The 14,541-nt window shown below is 40.1% G+C and overlaps 1 protein-coding gene across 9 annotated transcripts in view; it reads right to left on the reverse strand.

Moving 5' to 3' along the window:
• Zfyve9 (zinc finger FYVE-type containing 9) overlaps positions 1-14,541 on the reverse strand; it is a 144,073-nt gene that overhangs the window by 54,680 nt on the left and 74,852 nt on the right. For 5 of the 9 annotated variants that reach the window (XM_076564707.1, XM_076564711.1, XM_076564712.1 and 2 more), the window contains 3 exons: positions 5,124-5,223; positions 2,603-2,779; positions 863-1,032 (listed from right to left, as the gene is read on the reverse strand). In XM_076564707.1, the coding sequence (XP_076420822.1) occupies positions 863-1,032; positions 2,603-2,779; positions 5,124-5,223 (447 nt within the window). The remainder of the gene's footprint in view (positions 1-862; positions 1,033-2,602; positions 2,780-5,123; positions 5,224-14,541) is intronic. The other 4 variants (XM_076564713.1, XM_076564715.1, XM_076564714.1 and 1 more) reach the window with 1 other exon arrangement.

The following is a 14,541-nucleotide window of genomic DNA, read 5'->3' on the forward strand; positions in this document are numbered from 1 at the left end:
GTCATTTACAAGGTCCTAGAGCCAATCTTCTATACCTCAACAACAACAAATAAATAAATAAAAAGGGCCGGGCGGTGGTGGCGCACGCCTTTAATCCCAGCACTCGGGAGGCAGAGGCAGGCGGATCTCTGTGAGTTCGAGGCCAGCCTGGACTACCAAGTGAGTCCCAGGAAAGGCGCAAAGCTACACAGAGAAACCCTGTCTCGAAAAACCAAAAAAAAAAAAAAAAAAAAAAAAAAAAAAAAAAAAAAAAAAAAAATAAATAAAAAGGAGCTGGTGTTTCTATGCTTCTGAATATTAGGTCTTAAGGGAAAAAAAATCCCATTAGTTCCAAAACTGTAACTGGCTTCTACAGATATGAAAGTGAAGACACAGTAATAATAGTTAGTATCTCCAGGTAAGCTATTGAGGAGGCAAATGACTTATCAGTTTATTTAAACTTTAATCATTTAGAAAATCTTAAGTGGAAACAACAGGTTAAAAAAGGAGAGACGCTTGAAGACAAACTGGGTAGTTCCTTAGCTATTTCACCTGCTCCACCCTTCCTCCAAATACTCCAGAGGGGCCACTACAGAACCCAGGAACATGATCTGAAAACCAACGTATCTAGGGATCTTGACAACTTTTAAGTTTGGCCTCTCCCTACAGCAGCAGCCTGAGCACATCTGAAAATCTTGCCCCTGAAAAAAACTTCTAAATATAAAGCAAACAAGAGCAGCTAATTTTGCCATGTTTATTTTACTTGCACACAGACACAAATGAACACAGGGTTTCCCAAGAAGTCATTCAACTTCAGATAGGAGACAGACAGCACCACGCTGAGCAGAGCAGTGTGACTTTCAGTGCCCTCCTGGTTTCTTACCTCTGCTGGCAGAGGGCTGGTGGTTACAGGCTTGACTGGGTCGTGTGACACAGCCAGAGTTCCTGCAGAGGAAGTTCCATTCATGGTTAATTTGGCTGCATCAGCAACTTCTCCGTTGGGCAAGATCCCATCAGCAAACCAAACTCTCCTCTGCTCTCGGGGCTGAGGCACTTGAGGGGCCAGGAAAATAAAACAGGCATCAATGTGACACTGAGTGTGTTTCTAATGGCAACGAAGAAGAGGTCACCAACGTCAGAGGTTCAAGGAGGGCCCTACTTATCATCATCTTCCATTACAGACGGGAGAACTGTGCCTGAATGACAACAGTTATGATTAACAAAAATTCCTCTTTAAATATTCTTTACTTCTACTGGCAAAAGTTTAAAATGTTCTGCTTTAAAATACAGTAATTCTTAGACACTTCTATGATTATGTTACATAGTCTGTTCTGCATTGCTGACAGAAACCATGGAAAGCGTTTTAAATAACCAGAAAATGGATTTATAGCAGGAAAAAAAAATCTAGCAAAATAAATCCCTAGCTCCTAAAAATATGAGATCCACAGAAATTAAATACTTGCAAAATGATATGGTACTTCTAACGGGCAAAGATGCTCTGAAGAATACTAAGAACCACGATTAATAAAGGAAGAATTGGCACAGACATGTAAGAATTGAGGCTCAAACTGACCAGATCTTTGGCTCACTGTAACCGAAGAGGAAAAAGACTGATCTGGTGCTGGTCTGCACTTAGTGGAAGGACAGGGAAAAGCTGGGAAATAGCATTTGATGAAACAATGTCCTTAAGCCCAGGTTTGAAAATCAGCCTGAACGGTTAAAACAAAGAGACTGACTGGGAAAGAACAACAAAATGACAAATGAAGCAAAGAGAATAAGGGTTTTAAGAAAGCCTGAACTCACAAAAATAAAAGGCTTTTCCACTGAGGGATGATCTGAAAGAGGAGACGCGGGAAGAGCGATAATCTCAATAGAGGCCTGATCTTCAAAAGGGAAGGAACACTTAACAAGGGAAAGGGAATACACTATGTGAACAGACATCAAATTAGAAGATAGATTGATCTTGACAAGGTCATTTTAAAGAAATATGTAATTGTTATTTTTATTATTCATATTCTTTCAAATTTATAGTGTACCTTTCATCTGACACTATCATAATCATAAGGAAGTAACAACTCCCAAAAGTTGAGACTATATGATATAATCATATGATATAGTCAGAATTAAAGTCCTGGATTTAAAGATCTATATATGAGATAATATTTTCATATTTTATAATGGATAAATTACTCACAAAAAGAGAATATGGCAATGTCTATTCCTGAAAGCAGTACCAGAATGGTTTGGTCAGCAGGAAGAAGGCTCATTTTCACCACCTGGCAAACTCTTACCAAGAACATTTAAGTAGCCTGAATCTAGGACTTTCTAGGATGGTTTCAAAGTCTACAACTCTTGTCAGGTATAGGGTGTGTAATTAGTCATTCTCAAGGTGGCAGGGAAATGGACATGCTTTCAGAGGTCCCTCCAAAATATCAGGCAATACGGTATTTTTTTAACTTGCTCACATATACTCTTGACATATTTCTCATCTCGGTCTTCTATTTTAATAACCACCCAAAGAGACTTAGCTGTGGAGATTTAAAGAGTGGTGCTATAAAGCCACATCAGCACCTTTCAGAGGAGCTTGGTGAAGAAAAGGAGAGAAGAGCACATGATCCCCTACCTTCTGTTCCAGGGTGCTTTAAAACTCCCACAGGTACCATCACAGTGGGAGGTGGAGAGCTCAGAGCTCCCGAGGCCTGAGCTTGCTGCAAGGGAGGGATAGTAGAACAGTACTCAGCAGGGTTGTTAGGGTTAGGGCTCTGGCTCGAGGTACTCATCATGTTCTCCCAGGCTTGAGCTAAAGCAAATACAGACACAATCAATGTGAATGGATTGCAAAATATGGACATCAAGACCTTGACAATATTGGATAATAATGCAGCTTGTCCTCATTAACATTCCCAGTACGTCTCTCTTCCAGCTAGTGAAGGTATTCAGGAGATAGATGGTTTTATTCAACAGGAGAGACCATTTAGCTAAGCAAACTATTTGATTGGATTAAAAAAAAGATACAATATTTAAAAATAATAACTCCAGGAATATTGGTACAGATTGCTAGTTAAGGACTAGACCTATAGGTTTATTTGCCTTATTTATTTATTTATTTTTTTTAAGGAGACCATGTATTCCTTAAGATGGAGGAATACAACGTCAGATAGCCTTTAGGCATTTTCTGGTTTAATGCAGGGACTAAAAAAATATAATTCCATTGTATGACTGTTTTAGTCTTATTTTTAGATCTTCAGGCTCTTTTTAGCTGAGATAAAAATCTCATTTGAAAAATTCAGATGCCTAAAGCTTAGGAGTATACATCTCAGTATTGCTGTGATTTATCTTTAATACAGCCATCACCTGTATAAAAGTGTCCAACAGTAAACCACTGTACATTCTTCATGTGTCTCAAAAGCACAGGACCTACTTGAACATAAAAATGTGCCAATAGCATATAAGTGATCAACCAGTATGATCACAAATACATTAAGAGCCTATGTACCTGTAATCTTATTAACTGACATATATCAACACTGTCTCTAAAAGTAAATAGGATGGATGGAGCTACAGAAACCAAAGACATCAAAATTTTATTTTTGAGTTGCAGGTAATATATACCCAGGAATAGAAACTACCCAATTTTTAATAAAATACCTTTAAAACAAAGACAAAAACAAAAACAAAACACCCTCATTCAACATCAAAGAATGATCCAAAAGACTTGGAATATTTATGTTGAATACTTCTCTCCTCTAAGGCTAGTAACAAAAGCTACGCTCATTCGAAAGCTCTTGCAGGAAGAGGGAGGAAGAGAACAGGAGAAAGGGAAAAGAGGAACATTGAAAAGCATCAAATTAAATACTCAGAAAGAGACCAGGCTAAGCCATGCAAGAGGAAAGACACTGGCAAAACTAGGGGCCTCCTGGGCTTAATAAAAAGGAAGTGATTCCATATGAATCCTCTGCCATTTCCTTCATCTTTAGCTATGCCAAGTTAAAAAAATGCTATCAAGTTGGAAGACCTCATCAAATAAAAGAGGTATTAAGCATTGCAATTAAGCTGTATATTCTTATCTGTGTGTCCAAAAATGAAAGCAGTAGCATAAAAACCATCAATTGAGCAACTCAGTGAAGTAACCACCAAACAGTGATCCTTAAGAGTAGAGAGAATGATTCATGTTTCATCAAAATTCTAAGAATTCAGAAATGGGAGGAAACTGGGTAGATCATAGGATATTAGAACAGATCAGATTAACTGACATGCAATAGGTTAACAAGCCAGCAACAGGAAAACATCACTATGAGCAATGCAGACAGACAGAGCAGGAAGATCTAAGAGCAGATAAATTCCAGTCTCCAGGACGCCACTACTGGGACACAGGCAGCAACGGTGTCCAGTTTCAACACCGTCTACTTGGAATTGTTCTGGCAACTGTACAAAGACACATTCAAAGAGAAAATACTATCACCTGGTAAGTTTTACTGTATTTTTTTCACAAGAATACTCAAGGATTTTGGTTTTGGTATTTTTGTTTTTTTAACTAAAATGTCCATGGATTTATTTCTAGTCCCATAAAAGATGAACAATGATTAAGTTTTATCTTTCTTCCCTTGGCTATATTCTCCTCTCCACATAAAAAGTGTTTTGAAGAAGCAACTGGCAAAAAAACTACAAATTTCTACTTGATACTAAATACTAATATTTCTATTTGATACTAAATTTCTACTTGGTGCTAAAACATTTATTTCTAACAAAATGAATGAAGTAAGGTATTATTAAAAATGTATTCTAAAGTACTGTGAAAGTTCTGGGAAGGAGAACCTTGTCTCAATTTTAGTATCTTATAGCCATGTAGTCAAAGGCACCCCAGCCCACACCTCTCCAATCATCTGACAGGGACACCATCTTCTCAAAGGACTTCATTCTTCCCACAGAACTTATCCAGCTTTAGTATTCACTCACTAAATTTAACATGGGAAACCTGAAATGCTAACATACTTTCAAAACATGGAGATTAAGCTCAAGATTTTCAGTTATAGTTACGGCATTTGAGAAGGTGAACCAATAGTAAAGAAAGGCGGGGAAGGGAGACTCTTCATAGGAATTCTTACTCTGTCGCAGTGACTGCATCAATCTGTTTCAATACTTACCATTCATTAGCACTGAATGACAGATTACACACACTCTAGCTTCCTTTCGGTCCATGTATAGCAGTTTGCATTTCAGGCTACAGCAGGAAGCACAGAAAACCTGGGAGGAAAAAGAATATACTGAACTTACCAGCTGGGACTACAGGTATGAACCATCATATTCAGCTAAGAAGCTGGGTTTTAAAGGTGTGTTTGCTAAATTTTCATCACTGAGACAAAACAGCTGGGAAAAATAATTTAAGGGAAGGAAGATTTCTTTGGTTGAGTTTTGGAGGTTTGGGTCAATGAACCTGGAGGGCATGTATCCCTATCAAGGTGGCCTGGAACTAGAGACAGGGAGAATACCTGAGTTACTGGCTTTCTCTTTACCCCCTTTAAAATCAGCCTACCACCCGATGAAACAATGCCACCCAAACTGGGAGGGTTATCGCCCACTTAGTTAATCCTCTATGGAAATGCCCTCAAATTTATACCTAGAGCACCACAGACAGTTGGCATACTAAAGTCCATAGTAAACGGTAAGAATACTCAGCACTTTACATACGTTTTGTGGCTCATTTCACCTAAAAATGTCTACCAAGACAGTCCTTTACACACAACAGTTAGGTAGCACACAGGTATTATGGTCTTAAAGATCTCTGTCTCTTCAAACACATGTTAAAATCCTAATACCCCAAGTGATGGTGCTCTGAGATAGAACCTTTGGAGGTGCTTAGGTCATGAGCCCTCAGGAGTGTGATTGCTACCCTGGTGAGGGAGGCCCAAGACTCTGTCTTAGACTCTTTCTTAGGAGGTTGAGAGTGACATTGTGCAACTCCCTCCAAATAAAACCACTATGGTTTAAATATGAATTAAAGAAATTAAATAATAAATATGAATTAAATAAATGCATCCCTATTGTCTATTCATTTAAATAGTTGGTTTCCAATTGGTGATAGTGGTGAGCATAGAACTTTTGGGCATAAGAGGAGGACAGCTAAGCCCTGTAGGTCTAAAGCTGAGTTCCAGTTTGGGTCCAAGTTCTCTGCTTTCTCACTGCACTCAGAGTAAGGAGACTGCTGTTCCTGTTGTTACAGATGTGAGTCACTTCTCTGCCTTCCCTGTCACTGACAGACGGTATTCCCTGAACCAGAGCCAGAGCAACTCCTTCCTTCTGTAACATCTGCCAAGAATGCACTAGTCTAAAGCGACACCTCTGTCTGTCCTGCTTTTCACTACTGAAAAAAAAAATAGTCCCCCTCAAACTGGAATTTCCCCAGGAATCTCATAGCAGAAGGAAAAGGCTAAAGTCAGAGGAAGAACTGGTCTCTGAGGAAGAGATCCGACATCGTTCTGGCAACTCGTCACCTTGCAGATGAGACGGAGTAAAGACAGAGATGGGCCGACGACCAGTGAGAATACAGACTGACCTCAGCTGTGCAAACGCCTGCCTCCTATTTAAACCAAACTTCATGACAGGACCTAGAAGATGGACTTTCGGGAGCTGAGGAAGCTGCCTCTGGATCTCTTTGTTTCTCTTCCCAATGTAGCCATAGTGAATAAATCTCCTTTCTTGGTTTGTCACTATTATTTGTATTAATTCACCTACTGAAGAGGGTGGCTGAACCTAGGGTCCTAGGTTTGCAGGGTCCCAGGCCTGACCCTAACTTCACTGGCAACATTCCCTTAAGCCGTTTCCTTCAGGCATTCTGGTAGAGGATGTGTAACAAATACAGAAAAATGGCATCAGAACAGCACCCTTGCTGTCACAAGCCTGACTACGTGGTTTGTGGGCCTTTGGAACTTTGCAGGAGGTGTGTGGCGGAGGGTGGAGTTGGTGAGTCCCAGAAGGCTGTAAGCAAAGCTTGATGATTATTCTAGTGGGATTGTGGAAGACCTGGATGCTGATAAATACAGACAGGAGGGCTGGAGAGAGGGCTCAGTGGTTAAAGTGCTTGCTGCACAAGTGTGGATGACCAGAGTTTGGATCCCAGAACCCAAATAAAATCTAGGTGGGCATTACAGCTCCCCTGTAGTCTCAGTAGGAGAAACAGAATGTAATTTTCTTTCTTTTTTTTGGTTTTTCGAGACAAGGTTTCTCTGTGTAGCCCTGGCTGTCCGCGAACTCAAGCGATCCACCTGCCTCTGCCTTCCAAGTGCTGGCATTAAAGGCATACATTGCCACTGCCCAGCAGGATTTCTTTCTTGAGTAACCTGACAAGCAAGACTAGACAAAAATGGCAAGATCTGGGCTTGAGACACTCCCTCCCACGAAGTAGAGGGCTAGAGGAGATGGCTCAGCTGGTAAAGGCACTTGCCACCAGCCCTAGCAACCTGAGTTTGAATCCCCAGAACCCACATGGGGGTCGGGGCTGGGGTGGGGGAAGGAACAGACTCCATAAGTTGTCCTCTGATCTTCAGATGTGCACATATTCCCCCTTGCTGTGGAATAATCCTCTGCACACTGTAAAGATTTGTCACTCAAATTGGTTTAATAAAACACTGATTAGCCAGCAGCTGGGTAGGAAGTACAGGCGGGGAGACCAAACTAAGGATGATGGGAAGGAGAAGGGTGGAGTCAAGAGTCGCCAGCCAGATGCAGAGGAAGCAAGATGAGACTGTTGTACTGAAAAAAGGTACCAAGCCATGTGGCTAAACATAGAGAAGAATTATGGGTTTATTTAAGTGTAAGAGCTAGTTAATAATAAGCCAGAGCTACTAGCTGAGCATTTATAAGTAATATTAAGCCTCCCAGTCAATTATTTGGGAAGTGGCTGCTGGGTACTTAGGAGCTGCTGGTGGGACAAAAACTTCTGTTTACACCCCTCCCCCTCCCAACAATATTAATATTTTTTAAAAACATAAAGTGAAATGATTGAGAGAGGCACTTGATATCTACCTCAAGTCTACAAAACCATATGCACACATGGGCTCCTGCACACACACAGCCATACACTTGTGAATGTGAAAAATGAACATGCACACATAGCACACACATATACACTAAACGAACAAGAAAATAGAAAGAGCAATAGAGGAAGACACCTAGCATTATCCTCTGGTCTCCATATGTGCACACACAGGGGAGTACACCTAAACACATATATTTCCATATATGTATATGCACATACAAATTCACCAATAAATTTTTTTTAAATTAAAAATGCAGACAGTAATGGAAGTTTCTTGTCTATGTACCCTGCATAACGGGCGTTAACAGCTTAGATGCAAGATTGTAAAACATCTGTAGCAAACTTCTGCCCTTCAGGTTTTTCCCATTGTGCTGTAAGCCTGTATTCAAGACCTTCTCCCTCCTTCAATAAATGGCATTTGGCATTAAAAAATAAATAAATAAAATTAAAAATGCAGACAGTAAAGTAATGTTTCAGAAGGAAGAACTCCATCAGGAATTGGAGAAGCCATTCACACTTCATTCTGGCGAAGTAACTGGGCACATTCTGCCCATGTCTTCAAAATCCGGTGAGGCTGACTATTTGGCATAGTAAGTCACAAAATACTGTACGATTCCAGCAGTGGTACAGTTATAACTCACTGCTTAATTTACACAGACCTAAAGTGGAAGAGTAGATCTGTGTGGTGGCGCACGCCTTTGATCCCGGCACTTGGAGGCAGGGGCAGGTGGATCTCTGAGTTCAAGGCCAGCCTGGTCTACAAAGCGAGTTCCAGGACAGCCAGAACTACATAGAGAAACCCTGTCTTGGAAAAATAAAAATAAAATAAAGTGAGAGAGTATAGAGAGTGAAGCAGAAAATATGAAAAATGTGCATCTTGCTGAGGAACAGGTGCACTGTAGCTAAAGCCTCCCCCAGGGCAGAAAGGCGGATGCAAACAAAGCTGGTGTGGCTGTGAGAGAAGCACACCTTTAGAAAAGCCCCAGATTTTGCTCTGAGGCATCAGCAATGGCTGCCTGAGGAAGCGACTACACTCAAGCAAGGCTCCAGGGCCTAACACCGAAAGCTCATTTGAAAACTATTAATTTGAAAGGCGGGTGTTTGGAAGCATGGAGCTTCCAGGATGGAGAACAGAGGCGAAAGTGTTTTCCTGGGCTCAGCTGTAAAAGCACACAGAGGCCACTGCGTCTGCAGTCTACAAGAGCCAGGCCTGTCTTGAGTGCACAGCAGAATTTAGTATCGTCAGCATGATGACAGTTTTGCAGGCAAGCGGAATGCCACAGTTACAGGGCTTGTGCTAAGGAGCCAAGCAAAAAGTCCCTTAGACCATGTATAGTGTGGTCAGGCTTTCTGCACAGAGCTCTTGAGTGCACTGTGTGAAGCTAAGAAGTCTACATTGCAATGGAAAACCTAGAACATCCAAATTCCAAATGTTGGTGAGCTAAGATGTAGGAACTGAATGGAGCCAACCAAAAAGAGAGACTACGTGCTGTGTATTTACCATATGCATGCAGGTACCCATGTAAGCCAGAAGAGGGCACTAGATTCCTTGGAACTGGAGTTAACAGACAGTTGTGAGCTACCAAGTGGCTCAATAAATCTTAGCCATTTGTAAGTGTGCAAGTTATTATCCCCTCCACTTACAGATGAACAAAGTGCCTTGCCTAAAATAAAGAAGCAGGTAAGTAGCTATAAGGTTATTCTAAACCTAGATCACATTAGTTCTAAATAAAGTTCAAGGAAGGATGGCTAATCTATGTTGTCAACTAGTATATTTCTAATGTTTAAAAAAATACTGATCCCATGGGGCTGGTGAAACGGCTTAGTGGATCATGGTGCTTGCTACACAGGCTTGGTGACCCGAGTTTGAGCCCAGAATCCATAAAAGGTAGAAAGTGGAAGGAGAGGACTCCACAAAGTTGTCCTCTAATCTCTACATACAAGACCTCATACCTGTGCACACACCATATGTACACACAACGAACAAAGAGACACTGATGATCTCTTTTGACCTTCACAATGACCTTAGCATCATACTTAACCGACTTTTAATATCAGAATTTACTATCTTTTGCTTTTTAAGGGGAAACCAGTGACCTTGTTTTAACATTCAAGGACAAAAGTGAGTCTTAAAATCATCACTGAAGGTATAAACCAAAACATAATCTATCTTAATGTTCTAACAATGCAGATCTTATGAAAATTATTCTGTAGTCACTGCCCGAATTCTCAAACATAAAACAGAAATGACTATAACTTAACAACAATTCAACATGCAATTTTATTTAAAATAAGAAATCACAGCTGGGCAGTAGTGGCAGCTGTCTTTAATCCCAGCACTCCCAAGGCAGAGGCAGAGGGATCTCTCTGAGTTCAAGGCCAGCCTGGTCTAGAGTAAGTTCCAGGACAGCCAGGACTACACAGAGAAATCCTGTCTCAAAAAAGCAAGCAACCAACCAACCAACCAAATAAATAAAATAAAGAATCACATCTAAAATAAAATTTAAAACCAGGTATTTTTTACTTTTCTTTTTTGAAGTATATTTACATTTTTTTCTTTGAAAATCATGGCATGTCCACTATGGAAATCAATGTGGTGTTTCCTTGGGAATCTGGGAATAGATATACCTCAAAATCCAGCTATACCACTCTTCAGCATATACCCAAAGGACTCTATATCCTACTGCAGAGACACTTGCTCATACATGTTCATTGCTGCTCTGTTCATAACATGCAGAAACTGGAAACAGCCTAGATGTGTATCAATGGATGAAAGGAAGAATAAAATGTACATTTATGCAAAGGAATGTTATTCTAGGGTTAAATACAATCCTTAACACAACCTGCAAAGTACTACCTGACTTTTTCTCTGATTTCCTCTATAACTTCTTTATGGATTTTTTTCCCCCTCAATCACTATACTTTACCATACTGGGTTCCTTTTCTTGAATAGATGCTATCTTGCCTCAGAGTCTTCATTCAAGCTGTTCTCTTTGGAATATCAAACGCTGCTTCTCACAGGCCTTCCCAGAATGGCCTACACACACCACAAGTTTTTACATTAACTTTCTTATTTCCTTCATAGTCCTTACCATAACTTACACATGCTTGGCTTTGGTCAATGGTATAATATTTACATACATGTGGGGTTAGGGACAGCAGTTATTATCAGTATAAACTCAATACTCAATGCAGAGACTGATGAGTAATTGACACAATAAATCAGCCATTGTGACTTGTTTATTCACTAATTAACAATGTTTGTTGAGCACTTTGAAGTTGCAGGTACTGTGTTGGATACTGGGAATGCAAATCAAACCCAGAATAAATGCCAAGGTTCAATACAGTAGGGAATAAAGACAAGGCTGTGTGATAATTGCTCTTGTCATAGGTCAGGGTTACTTTTAACCAACATAATCTTCCAGTGTTTGTAATGGGAGGCATTTCCCTAACTTCATTCGTACCACACTGGATCTAACTGTTGGTCCTATTTGATGCCAGGTGGTTCAAATCATAACAGTTATAGGGCAAGAGGACAGGTTTTCAGGTGGAGTATAAAGGAAACTGAACTGCATGCAATATTCTATTTATAGAAGGCAGTTATTGCTTTCATATCTGTTGATTCCTGTCAGCATATAAATAAGAAACGGCGAAGGTTTGAATGAGTATGGCCCCCACAGGCGCCTATATTTGTATGCTTAGTCCCCAGTGGCGAACTGTCGAGGATTAGGAGGTGTGTCCTTGTTGGAGTAGGTGTGTCCTTGTTGGAGATGTGTCTGTCACTGGGGGTTTCAAAAGCTCGCTCTACCTGTGGATCAGGATGTTAAACTCTCAGCTACTGCCACGGTGCCCTGCCTGTCTGCTTCCCACCATGATAATAATGGTCCCTTTGAAATTGTAAGCAAGGCCCCACTTAAATGCCTTCTTTTTATACGAGTTGCCTTGGTTGTGGTATATCCTTACAACAATAGAACAGTAACTAAGACAGAAACTAAGACAAGAAACCTGTCATTGTTTCAATCTGTTCTTAAATAAGAAATCCAAGAAAAATACAACTAATTTAAAGAAGTTCCTGGGCTGGGGGTGTAACTCAGTTGGTAGAATACTTGCCTAGTCCAGCACCACATAAATGGGGCATGCAGTACAGGTCTGTAATCCAGGCATTACAGTAATTCAGAATGCCAAAGTAGAGACAAAAAGGTCAGGGTTGCCTTCAACTACACAGCTAGTTTGAGGTCAGTCAGGGCTATATGAGGTCCTATCTCAAGCAAACAAAAAGTATCAGGTGTACACACTTGCAATCCTATCATTTAGGAGGTACAGGTAAGAGGATCAGAAGTTCCAAGTCACACTTTGTTATATAACAAGATTCAGGCTTAGATACAAAAGACCCTGTCTCAGACAAACAAAAAAGTGAAGGTGTGGCATCACATACTTATAATTCCAGCATTTGGAAGGCAGGGGCAGGAGAATTAACCATGAATGTGAGGACAGTGTGGTTCACATGGTAAGTTCTAGGCCAGCCAGGGATATACAGCAAGACCCCCATCTCAAAAAATTGAACAAAAAAGAAAACTATCTCTCAAGTTCTGCCATTTATTATATCTAAATTTGATACCATTATCTAAAGATTGAAGGTGTTATGTAAAAAAAGTACTATTGTAATAAGAAACTGTTTATTTACTTTTTAGTTTAATAAATATCAACTAATCATCTCTACATGCTAGAGCTGAGAGAATGCAGCAGCAACCAAAGCAGAGAAGATCTGTACCTTCAAGGAGCTTGGAATAGATACGGAGGACAAAAGTAAACAAGTAAATACATAAGGAAATCGCAATCAGAAAGACAACAGATGAAAAAAACATCAAAGTATTTAGGTTGGTGCAAAAGAGTCGTGGTTTTGGATTGTGAATTTTAAATCATAGCTAAGCTCTAACACATCTTTATTAACTAACATAGGAACTATTACAATCAACATATATTTTTCAAAAGATGAGTTTGTTAACATAAAAATTCATGCTCCTGGATTCTAACAAAGTTTTCCTGGAAAGTATTTTCTGCATCCTGCTGTTTGTGCAAGTGTTTTCTCTGCAAAAACTTGTGAGATGCTAGAAGAAGACCACTGGCAAGCCACCAGGTGAACGGTAGAGAAGGAGAAAGCTTCACAGCCCAATGGTCTGGCTTTTGAAATGCCAATCGTGTGCCACGGGGTTGAGCTTTGCCATGGAGAAGAACTGAGCAGAACTGTTGACACAAAGCAGCTGCAGACAATGTAACTTTCAGTGCACCTCACTGATTTGCTTGGCAGATTCCTGGGATGTAATGGTTTTGTAGGGAGGCAGAACGCTGTAGTGGTTCAGATCAACAGCAGGCCACAAAACAGTGGCCATGACCTTTTTTGAGTGTATTAAAATGTACTGTAAGTTTTCTCTTTTGGTTCAACTACTGAGCTCTTGTATACAATCCACTTTTTGTTAACAACTTGCAATTTGACCAAGAAATGGTTCCTTGTTGCAAAGAATAAGAGATGACAACAACTCAAAACAGTTTTGGGTGTTTTTTTCAATTTTGGTCAGTTCATGAGGTACCTACTTATCAAGCTCTTTCAACCTTTCCAATTTGCTTCAAACGCCAAATCAGACCACTGAACAGTCCACATTTAGTTCTTTGGCAATTCTTGTGCAGTTGTGAGATAATCAGCTGAAACGATTGCTCTCAAATGGTCAGACACTAAAGTTCTTCAAGGCTCTCATCTTACAAACCCTCCTGAACACCCCCCCCCCCCCACTGGACATTAATTAGCAGTTCTTGGCAAAATGTGTTGATGTTGCATGTTGTCACTGTTGCTTTTCAATCCTGAACGTGTGAAATGGCTCAAATTTGCTTTTTAACATATTTCCAAAGCATGAAATATAAAATAGACAGCAAGTAATAAACCATCAGTAAAAGAGTGCGAAATGTGAAATAAAATGATGTAGAACATAACCACATTCATTTAAGAATGTATTCCACGGGGCTGGAGAGATGGCCCAGTGCTTAAGAACACTGGCTCTCTTTAGAAGACCTGGGCTTAATTTATAATTGCAGAAGGCTAGTTCTATAGCTCAGTGACACAGGTTTGCCAGATAACCCTGATTCATCCCCAGGACAGCAAAAACCAAAACAACAACAACAACAAAACCCAACAGTAACAAAAACAAAATGTAACTATAATTGCTCCCAAAATGAGACAACCAAGTTGTTCTGTAACTAATAACTTTAATGGGCAAACTGTAGCATACTCATAAAACAGAATCTTACTCAGCAATAAAAAGAAATTTGTTATTAAGACATGAAAAGACATGATAAAGCCTGAATGCATTTGAACTAGGGTCTTGCAGGATCGAGGCAAGTGCTATATCACTGAATTATATCCAGTCTGTTGATGCATGTTTCTGAGTTAAATCAACATACTGTATGATTTCAACAAGATATTCTGCAGAAAGTAAACTTAGGAAGCAATAGTAACACCAGTGGTGGGGACAAGG

This window comes from Peromyscus maniculatus, chromosome 2 (genome assembly GCF_049852395.1).
Source record: "Peromyscus maniculatus bairdii isolate BWxNUB_F1_BW_parent chromosome 2, HU_Pman_BW_mat_3.1, whole genome shotgun sequence".
Taxonomy (NCBI): Eukaryota; Metazoa; Chordata; class Mammalia; order Rodentia; family Cricetidae; genus Peromyscus; species Peromyscus maniculatus.